Below are 23,545 nucleotides of genomic sequence, written 5' to 3'. Positions count from 1 at the left end.
GGAAAGCAGAGTACCTGCTTTTTAAGCTTTCCGATTTCTCTCTCTGCACCTGTAGGCTACTAACATCAAAACTGGTTTAGCTCTTCAGCAAACCCTAGTTCCAGGCGCTTTGCCAACAACTACCACTAATTTAGTAGCTGGACTTTAAAGACTTGGCAGCATGTGTGCATTATTTGAATACAACTTTTCTATTAGAAATTATTTGCATAGATTTTAAGTAGTTTAGGCTCTAAGACAGGCTGCTTTAAATAAGTATTTTTAAAAAGTACTTCAAATACCACTTCATCTGCAGAAGCAGAAATCACAGAAATTTGGTTTAGCTGGATAACTGCTATTTGCCCCTACACCCAATGTCATATACACCTGCTGTTCCAGCTGTGTATAGGCAGGACTGTTTTGCAAGCAGTGCCCTGCAGTGGATATACCAGCCCTACGACGTGACTGTCAAGCCCCCTAACACAAACCCATCCACAGCTGCTATGAGAAGTGTACCAAGGGAAACGGTGCAGCAGCAGTAATGCCACTTCCAAGGACCAGGGCCAGGTTCTCCCAAGACAACACTGAGAAGGACAGAGGATCTTGTTAATGATAACAGATGGCTGGTCAGGCCTGTGGTTGAGGAGTGGCCAAGGTGCATGGCCACAAAGAATAAAGTCGCTTATGTGGACTTATTACCACCACTGTCTTTCCCACAACAGGCTGGAAAGCCTATAATTAATTTGCTATTCAAATGAATAGGCTTTATTCTCACAATTTCTGCACTCACAGGGCTTGTGCGATAGAGACTACCTATACTTCCTCACAAACAAAACTTGAGGAAGAATCATTTCGGACAGTTTAGAATACTTTTTCTATACATAAGAGGGACTTCAAAGACAAACTAGTTTCCTTCCCCCATCTGCAGCCAGCTATAGATGTGTCATGCAGAACAGTTGCCTACCCTGTTCCCAAGACCTTCAGCAAAGGGTTTTCTGCTTTCTCTCAAAGCAATCTATTCCATCCCTACAAATCCTGAGCATCAGGAAGCTTTCTCTAACACTTAATCTAAAAATTACTGTCTGCAATTCAATCTATTACTTCTAGTCCTATCCACCATGGGCATGGAAAACAGCTCAAGTGTTTCTATTAATTTCTTTCCCTTCCTTGAAGACACAAGCCCTGCTTAGGTTTCTCCTTAAACTAAAGACCCAAGTTCATTTGCCTGCTCTTTCCCCCCAAATCTTCCTTTCTAGACCTCTGACCATTCACGTTCCTCTCCTCTGGCCCCTCTCCAATTAATTTATAATTCTTTTCAGTCCAGAACCCAAAGCTGGATACAGAAGTCCAGCTAAAGCTCAATGCTGAGGAAAAAAGGGAAGGTTACTTCACACAATCTGCAGGCCATGCCTCTGTCTATACACTTCTGTTTTCAACCAGCCTGACCTTGTGACTGACTGTCACCTTTCATGCCCTTTCTGAAGGCCCACTGCTTTCCCAGCTGTTGCCATCCCACATTTACAGTCGATTAGTCCTGCTGAGATTAGCACCTTTAGCCTGTTCCTACTGAATACCTCCTATTTTTATGCAATTTCTAAGATTTGTCAAGATCATTCTTAACTGTAGATCTGAGCTTCATCATACTGGTAGTCCTTCCCAGCTCTGGGTCTTCTGAAAATTTAATACTCATTATCTATTTTATCATCTATTAAATACTGAGAGGATGTCATGGTTTAATCCTAGCCGGCAACTAAGCACCACAGGGCTGCTCGCTCACCCCCCCCATCCCCAGCAGGATCGGGGAGAGAATTGGAAGAGTAAAAATGGGAAAACTTGTGGGTTGGGATAAAGACAGTTTAATAGGACAGAAAAGGAAGAAAATAATAATAATAAAAGAATTAGAATATACAAAACAAGTGATGCACAATGCAATTGCTCACCACACACCAACTGATGCCCAGCCAGCTTCCGGGTAGCAGCCCCCAGCCAGCTTTCCCCCGTTTATATACTGAGCACGACATCATATGGTATGGAATATCCCCCCGGCCAGCTTGGGTCAGCTGTCCTGGCTGTGCTCCCTCCGAAATTCTTGTGCCCCCCAGCCTCCTCACTGGCAGGGCATCAGAAGCTGAAAAGCCCTTGACTTAGTGTAAACACTACTTAGCAACAACTAAAACATCAGTGTGTTATCAACACTATTCTCATCCTAAATCCAAAAGACAGCACTGTACCAGCTACTGGGAAGAAAATTAACTCTATCCCAGCCAAAACCAGGACAGTGGATCAGGATCTTCCCTTGGTTTGGTCTTCCCACCAGATCAGAAACTGCAGATATCTTCCTCTTGTTACCTCTTGCTATTCAGCCAGCTTTATGCCTGTCCTTTAATGCCATAATCAAGACCACAAGTCTCTGCTTGATTAAAATAATCCCATGAACATTGTCAAAAACTTTAGAGAAGTAGAGATGCAGGACACTTGTCCTAAGCACTAGGCCTGCAACACTCTTAATAGAAGAAAGTGGTACTGCAAGATAATCCTCTAAGCTGCTTGTTTTCCCTTTTGGGTCATCATTCCTTCCCACACAACTCATCTACCTGCTAATACACCGCCCTGATAGAGGCAAAAAATATCTTGCCAACATTAATACTAGTCACAATGAAGAGCTCAAAGGCAATTTGAAGTTAACTGCACCTTTACACCAATAAACTTGATCTCTACACACTTCTATCTGTCCACCTCCAAAGACTGATGGCTTCAGTTTCTAAAAGCATTTAAAAAGCCACACTGGAATGGGGCTACAGATTTGATGTGCAAGAAGTTCTCTCACTTGAATATTTTGCTTAGTCCAACTTGTACTGGATCTAATTTAATCAAGTGCTTTATTGCATTATTTTATTATTGACAGCCCATTATATTTCAGCCTGGGACATTATTAGTGAATGTTACCCAAAGGACTGGCAACACTGCTAAGCAGCTGGTACACATAACCTGAAAAAGCAAGTGCAGTTGCAACGCAATTACCTCTGTTCCCAGAGGGAACCCAAGACAACTGTATAGAGAGGTCAATTAGCAAAGCAATCTCTGCCAGCATTTCAGTGCTAATTAAGAATAAAAAAACCCAACAAAACTTATCTTACACCAATTTTACTCACAGTCCATGCTAAGAAAAGCACAGGCCAGACACGAGCATGTATAGGACCTATGTATATGAAAGTTTGTGTTTTTTTTCCCTTACCTTTTCTGGCTCTTCTTGCAGTTGTTGCTGATCTCTACTCTGTATGTTACACAGCCTTTGGCTATGGGCAACAGAGCGTTTCAATGGCTCATCATCACTGTCAGAATCTACATAGAGCGCTGCAGAACTCTTTGACTTGAAAGTGTATTTTCTGTAAATTAAAAACATGGCTGTAAAACTTTGTAGCATTGTACAAATCTGTTTCAAAGTAACTGTTAAAGAAGCGTTACACCCAATTTTCACATTGCGGGGCAGTACAATTTGGGGAACAAAGTGCAACAATTGACAATGACAATTTATTAACACACCAGAGTTTTCAGAAAAGGTGTGTTTTACTAGGTTAACTGACATACCTACTTCAAACCTGCAATAGCAACTTACAGTGTTAAAAGTTACCAAGTGTGTGGCTCTTGCTTCTAAGCCCAAGGATTCTGCACTTTACCACCTAACAATCCCAGACAGTACTCACTCGAGTCCACAATAACACGCAGAACTCAACACAAACCATTTGACTTCCAAAGTTTACTAAGTTGGACACAGGACTTCCCACATCATTACCAGGATATAAAAAGCACAAATCTGCACAAGTTTTTCAGCTTTCCCGTTTGCTCTGTCATTAAGATAAGTTCTTGCTTCTTTAGAACAGAAGACAAGGGAGTCTGGGGAACTCATGATTTCAGCTCATTTAGGAAATCTGGTCTTTAAGTATTCCACAATGCAAAAGTACCCAGTGTGATATCACATTTTTCACTATATCAAAAACTGGCCTTTCAAAACGGCCTGTAGAAACAATGTCCTCTCATCTTTGCAAATAAACTTAAGGAACTCACCACCTGTTCCCAAAATACACATTGGGGCTCCATAGAGCCAGAATAGAGAAAACAGCTAGACTGCAGAATTAGAAACCATTTTGCTTCTTATATATGTGACTTGCAACTAAAAAATGCAAGCTAGTTTAAGATATCTGGCACTGAAATCATCTAAATCCAGCTCTCATTCTGATGCTCAGCCTCCTGTCTGAAAAAAAATAATCATCTTTGCTTACTTACAAGTCCCCAAACGTTCTCAAAAGAAATGCTAAGGTGATAATGTCAACTAGGCAAATTGTACCATTGATATTAATTTCAGCTAGCATGTAACACCAATAAAACTCAGATATGAAAAAAGACAGTAGTTGAAATAATTAACTACAATAGAAAAAAACAGAAAAAAAAGGAAGAAAACAATTAGAAAAAAATGAAAGATTAAAGAAGAGGAATTAGAAAATTTTAAAATGCCTTAAAAATGAACCCATGAAACCCCAGGCCATGGGCATTTCAGAGCTATAACTCACCTACAAGGTGTGGAAGTGCTTATAGTACAGGAGTTCACCATTTGGGAGGCTTTCAATGGACGGGAACTATTAAAAAAGCAAAGTATTTATTGCAGCAGTTACAGTCTTTAAAAAATAAGCGTTTACTTGTCTGCTATGCATGCAAATCCACGACCAAAAAAACCAAGTAGAATACCATTATGTACTTGCTAATTGCTTAGATTTAGAGTAATAACTCCATCATGCTATAAATATACAACAGTTGTTCAAAACCATTCATAATTCTTTAAACTTGATTCACTTCTTAGAGATGCACCCTTAGGGACAAGCTCACAAATTAAAGGCTTTGGGCTCCCATGTCAAGACAACTCATGCTTTTATTTTTTATTCCCACCAACACTTGAGTTCCTGCTCCCAAACCACAGTCTCCTGCTGCTGTCTGGATCAGCCGGTTTTCTGGCATCTCCCATGTCTCTCTTTCTCCTCCCTTACCTAGATTCTTCTAAACAAACTTCCTGCTCCATTCAATCCTTTCACAGGCTCCTCAAAGTCCACCACTATCACTACACATCAATCCACCAGATGGCTGCCAATGCAGAAATCTTTTCTAATCTTTCCCCTCAAACCAGGGCAGCTTCTCTCCAGCCTAGTTAACCTTCCACTCTCTGGTCAATCAGAATGGTTTCAAGGACTGGTTAGCTTAAGCTGTTTGTTGTGTTTAAGATTTCTGTTGTTAAAGTAAACCCTTGGGAAACATCCACATAAATCTCAAACACGACTAAACATTCAGTACAAGAACACATGCTACACTGCTGGACATACACACCAGACGTGTCCTAACTGACTACGGCTACCGTGGTTATATCACTAAGCAGAGACCGTGAGAGACCCAAGGGTTTCTTGCTCCTTATTCTGCCACAGACTTCTTATGTGACAACTGGCACATTTAATCTCTGTGTCTCAGGACAAGCAGCTGTACAGAAATAACTGTCACAGGGAAAAGGAAATACTATTTTCAGCATGTGAAATGCTCAGATACTACAGTGACACAGGAAAGACAATGAAAAATGAATGACAGCACAGGAGGTGCAAGTGGAAATTAGCAGAAAAAGGTAGACGTTATGTGTCCTAAGCAGAGTTAAGCGTGCTGTGAAGGGAAAGGTAATCTAGATTATTTTGGACCGAGACACATAAATTTTAGAAATTACTAACAGAAGCCCTTTTAAAATGGATAGAAATTTATTTTCAAGGAGAGTGAAGAATATTATCTTACCAAATATTCTGTAAATAATGACTCACCAACTTTTCCTACTGCTTCTATCATGCTTCCTTTCCATACATGTTCTCATGATGGCACCATTACAAGCTAGCAGCGCACATCTGAAGCTGCATAATTTTAATGTTTCTTTGCCCAGACATCTTCTGGAGATGTGACAACTGCCTACCTTGTGGCATATGTACTTGGCATGGATCAACCACAAGTTGTACACTTACATTGCAGAATGGACGCTCCATCCCAGCGTCAGTGGCAGCCTAGTGGTTTCCGTACAGTGTGAAAGCAGGGTTAAGTATCTTGGAATAACCACCTGCTGCCCAACTTTATGATTGAGAGACAATGCTACATTGAAGCTGTATCGTTTCAGATGAAGAATCAGGACCCTGAGAGAGAGAGGACAAACATTAATCTCATACAGAAGTCAGAGAAAATATATTCAAAAATCCAAGTAGGCCTGTTTATAAAATGTATTCACCTGACTCTAAAACAGATTATTACTTTGCGGTGGTAGGGAAGCAATATCTGTCTCTTATCTGGCAAGAGACAGGTAATTACTCTCTTGACCATCACTCAACTTTCTGTAAGGTGCAGAGTGCACTCTGCCAACTCAAGAGGCTTCCTGCTTTGACCTGCATCACCTTGCTGTTCAGTCAAGCAGAAGCAAGTAGCTCTTACCAAACTCATCATTTCTGCTACACAGTGAGAGGTAGAAAACAATCGAAATATTATCATTATAGGCCAGAATGCTAGTATATTACTCCAAGATATTCAAGACTCTGATGGAGGGATCACGCAGTTGCCCAGAACAGAGGAGGAACTGTGCCCAGTGCAAGATGCGTATGTTGGTTTATCTGTCATGACACTTCCTCTTTGAAAGAGCTTTTGATCATAACAGCATAAAGAGCCTGAAAAGGCCTCCTTACACTGAGTCTTCTCCCTTATGCTGCATTTTGTACTGTCTATTTAGATCATGCAGCTGCATCATCGCTTATGTTGCGCTAATATTCAAAAACTTTGACAAGGGTTTTGCAGTGCTAGCATAAATACACTATTTAAGCAAAACGCAGGCTAATTACCAAGTTAGTGGGCTCAGTATGAGTATACCTGGGACAAGGACATGGACCAGATAAAGTTAACGAACAGACTCTTCTAGCTTTATATCCCATGAGAAAATGATCCTGACCTCCAAGCACTTAGACTCTAAATAATGAGCTAAACCCAACCACGAGGTCAGAAACTATTGAGCATGCCATTAACCCTCAAAGTGTCTGCCTTCTTCCTCAAAGTGCCATGCTTACTGAAAGAGAAAACAGGTATCAGCATGGGAAGAATTAATTGATCAAAGCAAAACACTCTATATACCTTCTGGCACTAATGCCTCCAACTCAGTCCTGCCCATGAGGTCAGCTGAGCACAAAATATTAAACTTCCAGAATATATTTACTGTTTCTACTTCCCTCACATCCCAGAAACTTCAAGGGGAAAGGGAAAACTTAGCCCTCCTTGTGTAGTGACAGGGAAGAAGAAAGAAGTGTTGCAGAGGGTGCTCAAGAGAGTTTCTTCAGAGGGAAACAGCATGAAGACTACTGTCTGCATGTGCATCTTTCTCACATGCTGACCACCGTATGTGCTGTCCTACCCATTTTCCCAGCTTTACTCTTCAAGGGACTTTTGCTTGCACTTTTGTAACATGTGGTTCCAGGAAAGAGAGGAACAGGTGTCAATATTTACCTGGGAAGCCTGTTGAACTTGTGTGTGACAACAGCAGACTTTCCGTTGCACTTCTCGCAGGAATACTCGATCTCCTCTGCCTGTTTAAGAGAACAGAAAAATGACTAGTGGAACAAAAGACACATCAAACAGATCTCAACAGAAAGCACATAGCTTTTGGTTGTCATGGCAGCTCTTCAAAACAGCAGTCACACTTAAAATTATAATCACCTTCAACATGATCTAACAAGAGGGCATCTGATAGGAGACAGGTAGCAGAGCTTACAATTTGACAACATACCCACTAATACCGGTGGAATTTTTCCCGCAAGTCTATTGCAGACCACTGAATTAGCCACACTTGAGACAAATTAGCTTTTAAAGAGAGGGGACAATCTTGCAGAGTTTACAGTTTTCTCTCCCATACAGTTTTTTGGTTCTGGTGGTTTTTTTTTCCTAATAACCTTTGGTGGAGGATAATTTGCCATGAAGTATTCTCTCTCTCGTTCAAAACCTCAACTTTGTTCCTAAAAAGCTATCCTCATCTAGACTGGTCAAGGATATGGTGCACCAGAGCAGAGTTTTGAACACACAGCAAAAGGGGAAGCATCACTGTGCTAAAATTACATGACTCGGCCATCAAATGTTTCTACAGCCCTTTTCTTTAAGTAAGGCCAAGTGATACCACTATAATTTTAAGAACTTTTAAAAAAAACTTAAAACCTCCACCAGCTGTTAGAAGAATAAACATGTCAATCATTCCGTTGAAAACACTATGTGTAAATGGAGAAAAAACAGGTCTGTCTGAAGATACGACAAAATACAACACTAACTCATAGATGTAAGGCTCATTTTTAGCTTTCAGAAATATCACCTTGAAGCTCTACTTACAAGATTAGCATCCACATATTACAATTATTTTTTAAATTATTATATCTGCATGACCTTTTTCCTCCATGCTAATTTAGGCCAGTACATAAGCTGTTCAAGCATCCTAGCCCAGGAGAGGAAGCAGCAATTCCTGATTGATTATCTCAATCTGACAGCCTCCCTTCTCTCCTTTATATGTGTTTATGACTCAACTCTCCCACCACAAAATGGGGAAGTTTACCTATTTCACAGCAGTATTGTAAGGATTAGTTAATTTCTGTACAGCATTTAACAATAAAAACTTCTGTATGCTACTAATGTATAAACCTCAAAAAAAGTGCAAAGTTAAATATTTCACATGCCTGCAATCACTGTCATAGAAACTAATAATCAGCTATAAAATGAATATTTCCATATGGTACATAACCTACACATACTCCACAGTGAATTAAAAAAAAAAAACCACACAAAAACCAAACAAACCCAAAACTATGTACCCGAAAAAAGAGGTCAAGTGAGTCCTGGATTGATCGGGAAGGAAACAATTTCTTTCTTCGAGGAAGGTCAATGGAGAGGTCATTAAACTGTTCTCGTTTAGTGACTGTTTCACCACACCTAAAAAAGAAACATGCTTATGTAGAGTCTGATGAAAAAATACACTCGAAATTAATAGCAACTTACATTTTTTAGGCTGAAGTAACTTCCCAGTAAATATATGCCTCTCGATCAATCTATTTTTACTCATCAAAATGAAATTGTTTGATGCTTATGACAAAGTTGAATTTTGGGATTTCACTTTGATGCTTTAAAAGTTGAAAGAAACATTTGCATTTGTGTAAGGGTGAGAACAAAAAACCACTTGGAGAGGCAAGTGATCAGGTATACAGGTAATCAAAGTGACTGCTATGTAGCTGAACACATCTTCAGCGTTCTTAGCAGAAAAGAAGTGAGCCCAGCCTAGAAGGGAAAAAGCCTAGAAATACTTTCAAATTGTTTTTAGAAACAAAATAGTAGAGTCCATTGAAAAAAAAACCACAAACAAAAAACCCCCCAAACCCCAACATTTCTCAATTTTTTACGCTTTTTTTTGGGGAAAAAAAGCAAAACAAAACATAAAATCCTACAGTCATTTGTCTTCAATAATTAATACTTGCATGCAATTTACTTTTAATTATTTTAGGGAGCTACTGCAGTACACACAAAGTAATATTCCCAAATATCTGTGTTCATAAAAACTCTGTGGAATGCAAGCATTCTGTATGGGACTCTGCAGCACAGGTCATACACAACAAATGCCCAGACATACTGGTTTACATTTTTTTCAGCAATAACCTAGAGAGACAGAAGAAAATGCCATTCCCTGGAAACCCTTAGAAAGAACAAATTGAAAACATGGCGGGTTTTTTTTTTGTTTTGTTGTTTTTAAGATGAAACATTACTTGGCTGAAACCCCCTTTTCTCTCTATTCTCATATAACCGGCACACAAAAGGTAAAGCACAGAGGCTTTTCACTGGATATGTAATGAAGAACTAGATGGTATAAGACTGTTAAAGAAGGCCTGTAGCAGCAGACAGCGTGGTGTGAGGTTTACAACATTTCTAGACTACAGAATATTTTCTAAATATCCAGCTTCGGAAAAACATAGTTCTTAGTTCTAGTTATGATCTGCAGATGAAGTCACGTAAGGTAAGTATGAGAAAAGCTCTCAAGCATACTTACATTTTGCAAATGATAGAATGCTGAACCTCAAACTCTAAATTACTGATAACTGGACACGTATAAACTTTGGTGGCTGAGAGGTCATCAGAAGCCCGTCCAGATGAGCTATCCTCATTAGGGACTGGCTCGCTCTTCCAAGTTTTGTTTAACTTTTCCATGTCTTCCTTCAGCTGATCCAGACATTGGCTCAAGAACTCATGTGCATCCTAGAAACGGGGTAAACTCGAAGTAATTTTGCACAACTTCATTATCTTTCTTTCAAACACACACAGATTGGGGAAATTACTTTTTAGTTCACTGCATTCAGCAATATTAAGGCAATTCTGCTCTAACAAACAGCAGGCAATCATTGTCATTCAATCAAACACTCAAGTCACTGTCAAATAGAGCTGAAGCTTGACAGGAGTTCAATGCAGTCCAAACACTGAACAAATTACAAATAACTGTTTCTAGACAATATGGGACTTACGTTTTGCATGTAGCCAGAAAATCTCTCTGCAGTAGCTGAAATGGCACTTTTCACCTTCTTGAGCAGCTCTTTCTTAACCTCAGGGTTGCACACATCCTTTTTAGCAAGCAGATGGGCAAAACGTCTGCAGAGGGCAATGCAATGAAACACTCATTAGCTTTCCAGGATTTTAGAGAAACAAAATAAAACTCATGATACCTCATTTTAAGAGTCTCTAAAAGCTTTTCTCCTGTCATAAGTGGTTTAGGGGTTCTGTATGAAAATATCTCACATATAATTAATCTTTTCCATTTCAAGTATTTTGAAATCTCATTTGAGGTCATTATTGGAACAACACCCGAATGAACAAAAAAATTCCACAACCTTTTAAGGTAAAGAGAAGAAACTTATAAAGTTCTATAAACTTATGTCTGCTATATCTTTTACAATGAGGGGAAAAAACCAAAACACAATGCTTTTTGTAAACATTCATACTGATAGGCAATATGAAATCACAAGGCACCAAAATAAGCAACATAAAATCATTAGATTCAACTTGCATGGTCAGACTGGTTTCTATTTATTTTTTTATTTTTAAATTTCCACTCAGTGTCAAGTCTTACTTCTGTTGGCAGTGAAATGTTACAACAGAGTAGAAAAAAGCTGTAACAAAAAGAGCCATGAAGAGTTCCTTGGCTCAAGTTACGTGTAGTGTTACTGGTAACTTTGTTAAAAACCTGTTGAAATTGACTTTACCTGTGCCTCTCAGTTACTGTGATTTAGTTATCTGTTACAATGGCTTTACAATTTCATAGGAAATACACATCCAATATATTCCAAGCACAACAGTTTCGGTCATAGTACATACATGGGAAGGCGATGGGAAGACGTTATGTTCCATCACACACACACAAAAAAGACAAAAAAGACCTGTGCAATCCCCTCCCACCCCAAATCAACAACTCAGTTGATGTCAATACTCAGTTACCCAAAGAACCTGATCAGTTTACTGCAGCTCAACAAGTTTCTGCTATTCTGCTGAGCTACAGTAACAGCGTGTGCTCTCCTAACCTTCTACAACTGCTCAGCGAAGCCTGTTAGGAAACATGTTTTTTTCGTGACAAAGCAGTTGATAGGCAATTGTTTTTCAACCAGAAAAGCATTCATCCTGTTTGATCAAGTGCAGGTACCCAACCTAACAGAAGCCAAAGCAGATGCTACTGAGTATGAACTCTGACTTGCTGTACTTATGCACAGGATCACACACCGCCCTCCATCAGCGGTACTATGGCACAAGGTCTACCCACGCAGTTTACCATTAGGTATATCGAGCACAAGCTTCAGAGGTCTTCCTACAAAAATTAGGGAAAGGACATTTTAAGAGGCATGTGGAACAACCTCTGATCCTGAGTAGTGTAGGAAGAGTTGAAGAAGACAAAGCAAAAACAAAAGTTATCCCAAAAGATATAAAACACTAGGAAATGGAAACAGAAATGGTTCTGATAATCCTCAATCTTGCTTAATGACAGAAAAGAAACGAGGTACACAAGAGCCTACGTAACAAAAATCCCAAATGGAAGAGAGTGTAGGACGTAGAAAGACAAATTGCTGTTTGCTCTGATGGGCATAAAATGGAATCTGAATGGCACAGGAATTCAAAATGTCAAAGAGAAAAGAGAGTTTTACATATTACAGAAACCTCTGGAGTTTCTTCACATGAGGTTTGACTGAACTAAGAGTTCAACTGAATTTAGAAAAGGACTAAGTACGCAGAATTCGAACACTCCACAGCTACTAGGCAAAGCGGATTTTCCAAAGAGGTCCTCACGTACTGAGTGAAGTTAGTGACGAGCTTAAACTCTAGCTGGTAATGTTTTAAAAAGAAGTTATTCCGTATCTATTTATTTTGCAGTTTCTTGCATTTTCTTCTGAAGCATTTCACTCTGCCAGTAGAAATACAGCAGAAGATACAAAAGACTGCCTGTAACTCAGTACGGCAAATTTTAAGCGCCTGCTTCCTATTTCTAAAGTAAAACTCCAAAATACCGAGAGCTCTAGGATTTTATTATCTACCTCTAATAAAGGTGCTTCAGCATTACAAAACTAGTTTCTGAATAATGAAAGAAAATATCCTTCCCAGAAAGTGAATTTTACCTGATAAGTGCATTCAGTGGAATTTTTTTCCACGGGATACCCTGCTTGAGTAAATCATTAGCAAAAGACTGAATTGAAAATAAGGACTGTAGAATAGCATTCATATAGCAGGTGTTTCCCAAGTTTGAAAATCTGAAAAAAAAAAAAAAGATTGAACATGGTATGCATGTCAATGTGTAAACATACCAGAGTCAACCCAGTCACTCCCCACAGCCTTTCTTATTGGAGTTGTCCTCCTGGCCTTCAGACTAAATTGAAAATTCATGGGAGGCAGCATTTATCAGGAAAGCACCCATGAGTTTCTACAATCAACATTTAAAAACATGTGTATATATACACAAGATAGAGAACTGAATCATGAAAGTGTATGAAAGGAACATGAATTACCTGAAATTATTTTATCTTTAAAATTCTCAGGAAGTGAATTTAAGAATATGTATTTTCCAAACTAGGAAAAGTGTTCCCTGTCTCAGTTTTCATTAACTTCAGGATTATTTTTTTTTCATTAAATACTTATAGCAAGAACGTGCATGTTCTGATGTTCAAAGTGTGCATGCTAGATAAAGAAAATTAAATTTACCCTTGTAATTGTTGTTGAGGATGGGTGGAAAGGGGCACTCGGGGTTTGTTCCACCCTGTGTAATCTTGATTAGATCTCATTTTTTTAACAGAAAGAGGGGCAGGCTGAGAAAGGAATCCCAGGCTTCTTTTGGCTGAAGGGTTCTGGCTGGATACACTAGACCTAAAAACATAAAAGGATAAGAAGTGTAAGATTTCTAATGCTCTTCCTTAAATAGCTATAGTCCAGGACACTGAAATTGTATCACTATAGAAAAGAAGGACTGGTAAAGCCACACAAGGTAACTGGCATGTATCATAATGCAAAAGCAGTGTGAGAGACAGAACTTCTTCCCAGAGCACTTAAATACTTTGCTTAAATTTCCTTACATCCACAGGTGTGCATGCAGTGTAACTAAGTCTTTTGTCTTTAAGATATTTAAGAATTCCCCACAGGGTAGGATGAGGGGAAGAACGATTGTGCAGCATGAGTTCATCACTCCTAAGATATGCTTAAAATTCCCATCTGGGCCAGAGTCTTCATTTTCAGGCTCTTGTTCTTGTAACCTAATCACTATGGACCTGAGTCCCTCCTGTGTAAAACATGGACAATGCTTCTTTTCTTCCTTGATCTTGAATCTCATCTATCTAGGGCAGAGACCATCAGTTTGATTGCACAGCGTCTAACACAGAAGAATCCCAACCTCAGCAGGATTCAGTATTACTAAAATAGTTATTAAAATATAGGGCTTCATGTCTTTTGTCTATTTGGGAAAAATGAAGCAAGGATTCAGTCTGAAGTTGCAGAGTTTATATAGAATTTGAACCATCTAGAGTTTAGATATCATCTGGATCAGTCATTCACAATGACTATAACAGATTTGAGTGATTTTAGAAAGTCTGTCTATTGCAAGCAGTAACTGGAGTTTGTACATGTAACTAGGGTAATTGTAGCCACACTGAATTCCTAGATTGTCCTCCTGGGGGAAAAAACCTCTATCTATCTATATATATACACATTTTATGCATATAAGCTACATACCACATAATAAACACACAGGAAACCGAAGATCCTAATTCTTGGAAAAGAACTGTCATTTACAGTTCATGCTAGTGAATCAGTCCTACCTGTCCAGGGTGGAACTGCCAGTGGAGAACTCTTTTGATGAGGACCGGCTACCATAAAAGGATGATGACTGCAGTGGTAAAATACCTTGAAAAACAGAAAGAGAAGCAGGTTATTTTTTTTCTAGGTAACTCAACTATTTACACAATATACAACTCATTTAAAAGTATTTAGTCAAAAGGTTTAAAAATCCTCAAATACAGTTTTCCAGAATTGGTTGGGAAAGTAGTAACACACATACTCAGAAGTACTAACGTGAATGTTAATCATATCTATGTAAAGACAAGCTGGAGTTTTAATTGAATTTAATACCCTAATCTCCATTAAATCCAAATTGCAATACAAAACACTAAAAAGTCATTGAAAGGTCTTAACTATCTGAAAAATAATAAATATCCACCTCTTGTTCAAATATACAAGATACACATAACAGAAAACTCACTAATGATTTCCAAGACAGTGTTCTCAAAATTCAAGGTAAATACACAGAACTGAAAACAGTTTTTCTTCCCACTCCAGATTCCATAGTAAATCAATACATGCTTGGGGCAAAATATGACTGTTTCATTGTTCTGATATCATTGTGTCAGATCCTGAGACTCTAACGCCTAGTTTGGATAATGAATAAACATTTGCTTCTATCCCAGCTTGAAGTGGTTTGAGCCATGCAGTTTTGAAAAATGCAGATATACGATGGAAGTTCACAATACTGTCACCTGAATTTGCAGGTATACACTCACAAATTCTAATTTTGACTCTCAAGAGCAGAGAAGATTTTCATGCAGAGATAAACGTTCACGTTACTGGCTCCTCCAGCAACATGTTTGTGCCATCAGAGCTGCTCTAAAAAAAGAATGCATTCAGCAACACTCCCCATAAAAACAAGATCTTGAATGCATTCTCCTTTATGGGGAAAGAGGCTCAGTATTTATTAGTAAAACTGAAGAACGGTGCTGTTTACTACCTTATGTACATACTGTCAATACTTCTATATTGTCTATAAAACCTTGTCACACACCAGTATCCAACAGAACTTTGGTACAAACAGAACAAAAGTCCTGGCCCCAAAGAGTTCCCTCTGAGTTCTGGGGAAGAGATAGGGAAGTAAAAGCAAACAGTACACATTTTCAGCACAAAATCAGTCTACAATTCATATGGGCATTAACAGCAAAGCAGAGCTTTAAAAATAAACAAGAAAAAACAAAAAGGAAATCCTTAGGTGTTTACAGGAATCCCTTCCCAAAGGGAAGGGCAGCTTGGAGCAAAGTTTGAAGCTGCTTGTTGAGTTTTCAAACAAGCTGGCACATGGGTTGGCATCAGTACCCAAGTATAAAGGTCAGGGTCACACTAGAGCAGGATAGGCTTTGAAAATGAAGGCAAGTTGTTTCCATCTCATATATGGCTCTGTAGGAAGCAAGAAAGTTAGTGGCACAGGGAAAGCAGATTCCAGAAACCACCTCTGCAGCAACTTTCTAAACTAATACCGAAGGGGTAAAGTTGTACTGGTCAAAGTCAGGTATCATTTGGCTTTACTGTTTTTTGTTTACCTGATGTCCTATTTTCCTCTGCTTGCTTCAGATTCAACTGTTTCTCTCTGCTACTGTTCAAGTACTTCCATGCTGGATCACTCAAGGCTTTATTATTCCTACAGATAAACAAGAGTGGAAGTCAGTGCAGTTACAGAAGATACAGGATATTCCTGCTTGATATTTACAACTTGTTTTAAAGCATTTCTGTACTATCACCTTCAATACTTAACTACGGAACAGTTAAACTTTACTCACAGGTAAGTTTAACCAATCCATTTAAACAAGCCTTCTTTAGTGATGATTAAATGTGATTTCAAACACACGGAGCTTATTATCCAAATGGTAATTTCCCTTCATGAATTTTGTTTTGAAAAGGGTCAAAGCAAGTTCAATAAAGAATGTATCTATTGCTATACATGCAGAGCACATGTGACAATCCTGCCTAAACTGAGAAAAGAACGATGACACAAAATTTGCACGTCAGTTCCTGCAAATCAACTGCTAGAGCAAGTTGTATTTCCCTCATTAATCCTGAATGCAAACCCCATTTCAAGCACCCAGTGTGTTCAGAAGTTGACTAGTGGCTGACCTGTACCATGTTGCTGAGACAGGAAATACCCAAGCATTCTTTTCAGAAAAATTTACGTTCACAAATGAACAAAGAATTTAAAATCAGAAACTAGAAACAACAGTTACTTACGTTGAAGAATCATTCTCTTTGGGATAATCTTCACTCATTTCTGAACCAGGAGGTTGTGTTCTTTTCCTCTTTTCACTGATGACAGAAAATTTTTTGAAGTGGTCATTCTTTCAGAAAGGCTAGTAAATGACTCTCTTCCAGCTGAACAGAACTCCTCAATGCTTTCTGCGCATTTTGCGCCTATCTTCCATAATCTTCACTTTTATAACATAGCATACAGAGAAGAATTTTGTCTGCCCAACTCTTAAGTTGTTCATAAAACTCTAGTGCCAGTACCAGCCAGAGGCTAGAAAAGCACTTATTAACATCCTGTTAAAAGTAACAGCAAAACCAGAGGAAGAAACATATTCCCTTCTTACTTCTAGGTGTACTGAGTTCCACCTGCACCTCTATAAAGAGCTAAATTTTCACAATATCATAATAAGAGGACAACACTCCTACCGATTCTCCAACAAGCCCGTTCTGTGAGGGACTGACGACGCAGGAGATGCTGAAATGTTCACCCTGTTGTTAGGTGTTCCAGTTCCAGTGGAATTCTTAACAGACGCTCTCGCTGGGGTACCCAGCACCTTGCGAAACGGATTTTCCTCCTTACTTTCCACGGTCACTCTTTTGGGAGGAGTCTGCAAAAAGCAAGTGGAGGGGGCCAGGGAGACAACCAAAACAGTAAAAAACATGACCATCTTTAGCCTAATCTAGCATTTACACCAGTGCTTTACTTGCTACAGTGTAGCAACCAAAAGCAGAAAAATACTACTTGTATTAGATTAAGAGAGTTACACTGATTAGACATAGGTAAAATTTTGACTGTATCGATGCAAGTCATAAACCTGAAACTCTACTGCAGTAACCAATTTCCCTCCTCATTTTTCAATGCTAAGTCAGTGGAACTTTAGTTTTTAAAATGTCCTTTACATGCTTTGACATTAAAAAAAACCAAGGCATGATTCCCAACTATCCCCTGATCAATCCTGGCTGGTATCAAAAAAAAATTTTAAAAAGCTGTATTAAAACCCACACAATTAGAACAGTGCCCTGATAGCCTTAGGCCAAGCAAGCACCACATGGAATGCAATGGAAAGACCTAACAGTTGGTTGACTAAGGAATGTTGGTCAATTTTAGACTTGAAAATTAAACACGTCTAATCTTAATACTGTATACACAATGTTAGAGTTTTTACCATGAGATTGCCTTGAAGCAACATGTAAAATTTGTTTAGGGACAACATCAAAAATATTCTCCCTCAGGGTGGTAATACAAGTATATTCACAGAGATAACAAAGTAAATTAAGTCGTAGATACACCATGAAATCTGTGTTACGTCGGGGGAAAAGGAAGAACAAAAATATTTTGAAGGAAAACCACTTTCATGGAAAAGTCTGTAAAATTTACACAAAAATCTGAGCAGACTGCCACAAATTCAGTAACTTTATTCTGATACAAAACTGGGTCAGCAGCTTTTCAATATGTACATTTGGCTGAAGTCTGCTAAACTCATTAAGACTTATGCTGACTATAACATGTTCAGCTGCTATGTAAGATGTTCTGTATAAACAAAAAGATATTTGGAACTATATGAGAAGCAAGTCTTAATCATGTACTTTCCCTCTACTTCTGCTTCTTCTCTGCCTGCCAGATAGCTCAGCATGAAGAAGATATTTTGTCTTCAACAGACAGACGCTGACCTTTCTTATTTGTACAGAATATACGGCTCGTCATGAGCAAGACACACCGTTGTTAACCACCCTGTATAAATCTCTTCCAGGCTCCCTAGATTATAAAGACTCTGGATGCAAAATAAGTATTTACAGTGCTATTACAACATACAATAAGAGAATGAGAGGAGGAAATGAATGAAAAAATTAAAGGAGAGGAAAAATGTGAACAATTAAACAAACCTGGTTCTCTATATAAGAGAATTGCCTATTAGCTTCCTTCTGTGTGGTCCTGCTGCCCAGCACACCTCCAAAGCTGCCAGATCCCTGAGAGGGTTTCCCAGCTGACAGGAAAAGTACACAACATTTGATCTGATTGTCATTTAACTGATTGGCATTCTTATTTGTAAGATGTTATTTAGCTGGAGTTGATTTTGGAAGGGACACACTAGATTTCTTGCCAACAGAGAGTACAATATTCTGAGCACACAGACATAAGCATATGTTTATGGATATCCCTTATACTGGTCATTTACTCAGCTGGCAGTAAAGTTCCTACCCTTAAAAAGAACAAAATAAAACAAGAGGTAAAATAAAAAGGAAAGACTATGCATGTGTGATAAACGGACAAGAGTTTTTAAAATACCAACATACTTTAAAACATACACAATTCCTACATGTTTAATTTCTGCTTATTGTTCAGCACGACAGAGGTACATTATGAGGAAGGTATATAACAAAAATTGGGGTTCAGTGACAGAAAGAAGCATTTACACAAATGCAAAGAAAGTCAGTAACACAAGGAGGACAAAATGGCTAAAGATGAAAAAAAGAAAACACAGTACTGATCCCTCTCCAAACAGTTATTAACATGATTTACAACAACTGCACTCACCAGTATGAACCCTGTCTTGATGGACTGCATCCAAATACATCCGCATTTCATTTGCATCTTTAAATGGTACCTTATCAATTGTCAAGAAGCTGGTATCCTTTAGTGTTAGCATCAGGCAGCACAGTTTTCTACCATTTGGTCTTAAGGTCACAGTTTTAATGTTATGGCTTAGCTGAAAAAAAGAAAGTGACTATAAACAAAAATCCATTTTTAAAAGGCAAAAATACTTACAAATTCGAACAAAACACTTCAAATAGAGAGGGTAAGAGGCACTCGCACCAAAGTACTTCTCCTTGCTCCATATTGGGCAAGCATTAAGCCTCACAGAATTAATGCAATTGGCAACCCTGGAAGCTGACAGAACTGAAAGGACAATATCACTGTAGCTCAACAGTCCCTATATTCCTGAATAAGCTTTCTGAAACTTGCTTTTCTATTGAGTCTGACATTTTTGAACGCAAAGGAGTAAGAGCTTCATACAGTCCCATTTAGCTGTCTGAAAGTTCAACATCAAGTTTGAAACATACTTTAAGATAGAGAAAGTTTTAAATGGCAAGTACAAACTTTTACTCACTTCATAATTTGCTCTAAGGGAACACAGATTTGACATAGCTTAAAAAATTTGCTGAGGGACTAAGTCAGTAAGAAACATGCTTAGTCTATATGCAACACTGTAACAATCCAGTGGTCTCAAAACTTTCAGGGCTATGGTCAAGCACAAGAATAATTTTAATAAGAATTTGTGCTACCTAATAATGCTGCTGCTACTTTATTATACCATTACTTGTTACTTCATGTTAAGTCACCTGTAAGAGCCAACGGTTCAGTAAAGGCTCTACTATCCGTGTAAATTGAGGGTAACTCCTAAAGGAGAGAAAGCAAAAAAGTATCTCATATCTGCAGACTGCATCGAAGTTTGACAACACATACCTAAGCATACTCTCATCTTCAATTCCCTTGTCCTTTTTTGCTTAATTCTTCATTTTGCTGCTGCTTCTTTAGCCTTGCCCAATATCAAGCACTAGCTACGCAATGACCTTCATGCCGGTACATTGCTATACTCAATGCTTCATACAAGATTGGAAACCACAGCCAAGGTCATTTGGCACTACACAAGACAGAGTAAAACACTGCCCATCAGATTGGAGTCTTCTCCTAATTTGGCCTGGCCTGCATATTGCCACACTACCCATCTAAATAACGATGATGAGTTAATAGACATGAACACTAATTACACTCTAATACGAAAGTTTTGCTCTACATTGCTTTAGAACGTGTCTCATCGGTTTCAAATTACACACAAGTCTAAAAATAAAAATTTTCCCAATTTTAACTTAAATTTGTTCAGGTGTATAAAAGACTGAGACAGTAAAAGGCACTCCATGTCCATCAGTGAGATTTCCTTTTTTTCCCGTGCACATCTCTAGCTTCTTGGAAAGCCAATCTAGACACAACAGCAGTTTATAAGAGAGGCTGGAAAACCATCTCAATCAGAAACTAAGGGTTTATTTTGCTGAGAAAATCACACTTCTGAAATACTTTGAGCTCAATCCTTGTGTTTTGGGTTTTTTGGGGGGAGGGTAGTTGTTTTGGTTTTTTTAAAATATATGCTAAAAATATCTTCAAAGACCTAAGAATTGAAAAGGGGGCTCCAAATTTTTCATCCTCTCTTAGAACACTGAGCCCAATGCAAAGGGATTACAGTTACTTCACCATCTCAGTGCAAAACAATCTATTTCAACTCCAAATGCTATCATGAGAGGGCTCCATCCGTACTCTCCATGCACCTGTTATGAGCCAGTGAGCGTTATAAAGCCTTGGGAGGTGGGGGTAAATGAAATATTTCTCTTAATACATACGTAGCATCTGGGACAACTTAATCAAAGCTCTGAAACATCAGTAAAATGTATCATCTGACATAAGAAATTTGACGACACACCAGTCACTGTAGAAAGAAATATAACCTCAGATCCATCCAAATGTTCCATTACATAAAAGCAAAAAAAGGTGCAGAAATCACCCACAGTTCTCTCAGAGCAACTTGTCAAAAAAAAGGGAATCCTACTTCTAAAGCAAAATGATCAGGAATTTGTCACACCTGAAGCAGCACGCGAGCACTGTGACTGACTGGGGCCAGCTCACACAAACTACACTCAAGCAGAAGCCTGCAGCACAAGGGGCAGGCAGCTCTCCCTGCCTGCTGCTCACTCCCACCAATGCTCTTGTGCTGGTGTCTGTGTTGCTTCAAGATGAACAGGATTTTTTTTGAAAAACAACTACCATCCAAACAAAAATAATTGGTCTAAAGATGCAGCATTTCCTCCTCCTCCTTTGCTGTGGTCCTAGCTGCATGGTGCCATATTACCCCCTCCGCCAGATCTTGCGTTCGGTCCTTTCCCAAAATTAATTCACATGAAAACCCTCCACTGAGCTCACAGAAATCTAATGAGCACCAAAGCCAGCAGATGCAAGAGGCTGGGAGGAAAACTTGCCCCTTTAGGCCATGGTTAGCTGTGCTATAGCCCAGGGAACCACCTTTCGAGTCACTGTCACACCATGTCAACACTCGTCCAGGTAGAAAGGAGCGCGTGAGAACAAGCACCCAGGCAAGGTACGAGGGGAAGAGGTCACTCTTCTCAGAAGCAAAATGGTCCAAAGCTGGATTAAATCAAACATGCAGTCACAGCATCATGCGTGAGAAGGCAGACAATTCTTTTCAAGTCCGCAGTAACAGAGGACGGAACTATCCACAGCTAATGATTTTCTCACGCCTTGATTCCACAGCAACACAGGCTGTCAGATTCTTCGCTAAGACTTCTCAGCACACTAAGGCAGCAAAACTTGATCTTTCAAAAATAAAGTGACTTTTCTTTCACCAAGCACGCACACAGAAATAAATGGCTCAGATAAAGGACTGGTGAACACTACTGATGAAAAACAACTGTGGCACAAAAAAGCAGAGGCCAACATTTAGATCAGTTTAGGCTGTTACAAAGTTGCTAAATAAGAGGAATTTTTTTTTTCTTCCAACTGCTCTTACATCCTCTACATATTTTAAAATCAGATAGAAATTTCTTACAGGAAAACACTTCTTCACATTCTTTCGATTTGGGGCATTTTGCACAAAAAACTAGGAAGTCTGAGCTAAAAACAACTATAGAATGAAGAAAAGGCAATTTAGACCAAATATTGCAAGACAATCTTTAACAGTGATCTGCATTAGCCTCTCAGTGAGGAAACCACATATTTAAAACCTAAAACTGTAACAATTGCTGTCCATCAGAGTCTTGTATAAACAAGCAAAACGCTACAAGTGTGTTAACACCGTTACTCTTCAGCTGGGAAAACTGCTAGTACTAAGTGTTCAGGATCTTCACTTCTAGATTCTGCAAAAGCACCAGTAAGAGAAAGATTACACGTTCCAAAAATTCTGAACACATGAGCCATGGTGCTATACACTTTGCTAACTTTTCTCTGCCTTTTAGTTCTTCCCATTCAGTGGTATCTCGATGCTGACCTTGGCAGATCCTTTAACAATATACGTGAATAATTTACAGGAGAGTTATACAAAGGGATTAGTGTTCAGGAAATGAGGAACAAGAAACAGTGACAGAGGGAAGTTTGTGTGACATTTAATAGCCTTGAAGAGGACAGCCGTTCACAAAAGAGTACAATCCATGAACTGCTCAAACAAAAGCCTTAATATTTGGTGTACCTGAAACGTCTTTGGAATTCCTCCAACATTGTAGTGAACCACTAGACTCACTTTGTTGTCCTTCTCCACAATTTCAAAGCTCCCTTCTTTCCATTTTGTAATCCCAGTCTGCATGCTGCGCATCCGGACAGGTCCGTGCACCTTTAGCGGAGCCATGCTTTCTCACAGAAAAGAGCTAATAACAAGAGTCAGCGTACTCCACCTTAAAAACCTGTTAAAAAGGAGAAATTTATAACTAGGCAGGCCAAATAATCTCTACAGAAAGACGTAAGTGTGGCTTAAAGTTTCTGTAGAAGTTGGGTAGAACTGTTTTACTAGTGTTTTTAAACGCAGCAAAGGAGAGTTAGACACAAATGAAGGAAACTTAGATTTTATTAATCTCTCCCGGTTTGGGAAGCAACACGCTGATTCCTCACTGCTGAAAGGAGAGCAGACCCAACCCAGGCACAGAAGTTCTTGCAAATCCTTAAAGCAACTTCAACAGATTTAAGGACAGGAAAAAAAGCGTCTGAGGAAAGTCGGCAAGAGAGTTTCGAGGAAGCCTAAGAGGGAAAACGAACTCGTTTTTGACGGTACATGAGCCACGGTCAAGCTGGAGAGGCCCGGCCGGTGGTCCTAGGGGCAGGGGTGCCCTCCTGCGCTGCCGGCTGCCCCCCAGCACCCCG

At 39.1% G+C, this 23,545-nt stretch overlaps 1 protein-coding gene across 1 annotated transcript in view; it reads right to left on the bottom strand.

Annotated features, from left to right (window-relative positions):
- The window catches only part of USP37 (ubiquitin specific peptidase 37), a 34,353-nt gene extending 11,317 nt beyond the window's left edge, over window positions 1–23,036 (bottom strand). Inside the window, exons 1-16 of the mRNA XM_009705545.1 lie at window positions 22,881–23,036; window positions 19,166–19,337; window positions 18,514–18,614; window positions 17,056–17,237; window positions 16,615–16,689; window positions 15,933–16,030; window positions 14,388–14,472; window positions 13,282–13,443; window positions 12,702–12,833; window positions 10,569–10,692; window positions 10,100–10,305; window positions 8,877–8,994; window positions 7,531–7,610; window positions 6,018–6,182; window positions 4,545–4,610; window positions 3,212–3,362 (exon numbers count right to left, since the gene is read on the bottom strand). Of these exons, the coding sequence (XP_009703847.1) occupies window positions 3,212–3,362; window positions 4,545–4,610; window positions 6,018–6,182; window positions 7,531–7,610; window positions 8,877–8,994; window positions 10,100–10,305; window positions 10,569–10,692; window positions 12,702–12,833; window positions 13,282–13,443; window positions 14,388–14,472; window positions 15,933–16,030; window positions 16,615–16,689; window positions 17,056–17,237; window positions 18,514–18,614; window positions 19,166–19,337; window positions 22,881–23,036 (2,073 nt within the window). The remainder of the gene's footprint in view (window positions 1–3,211; window positions 3,363–4,544; window positions 4,611–6,017; window positions 6,183–7,530; window positions 7,611–8,876; window positions 8,995–10,099; window positions 10,306–10,568; window positions 10,693–12,701; window positions 12,834–13,281; window positions 13,444–14,387; window positions 14,473–15,932; window positions 16,031–16,614; window positions 16,690–17,055; window positions 17,238–18,513; window positions 18,615–19,165; window positions 19,338–22,880) is intronic.
- Window positions 23,037–23,545: the final 509 nt, after the last annotated feature.

Source organism: Cariama cristata, unplaced genomic scaffold (assembly GCF_000690535.1).
Source record: "Cariama cristata isolate BGI_N322 unplaced genomic scaffold, ASM69053v1 scaffold4868, whole genome shotgun sequence".
In the NCBI taxonomy this organism is placed as follows: Eukaryota; Metazoa; Chordata; class Aves; order Cariamiformes; family Cariamidae; genus Cariama; species Cariama cristata.
The sequence above is the reverse complement of the archived record's forward strand: the minus strand, read 5'-3'. Positions and strand labels throughout refer to the sequence as shown.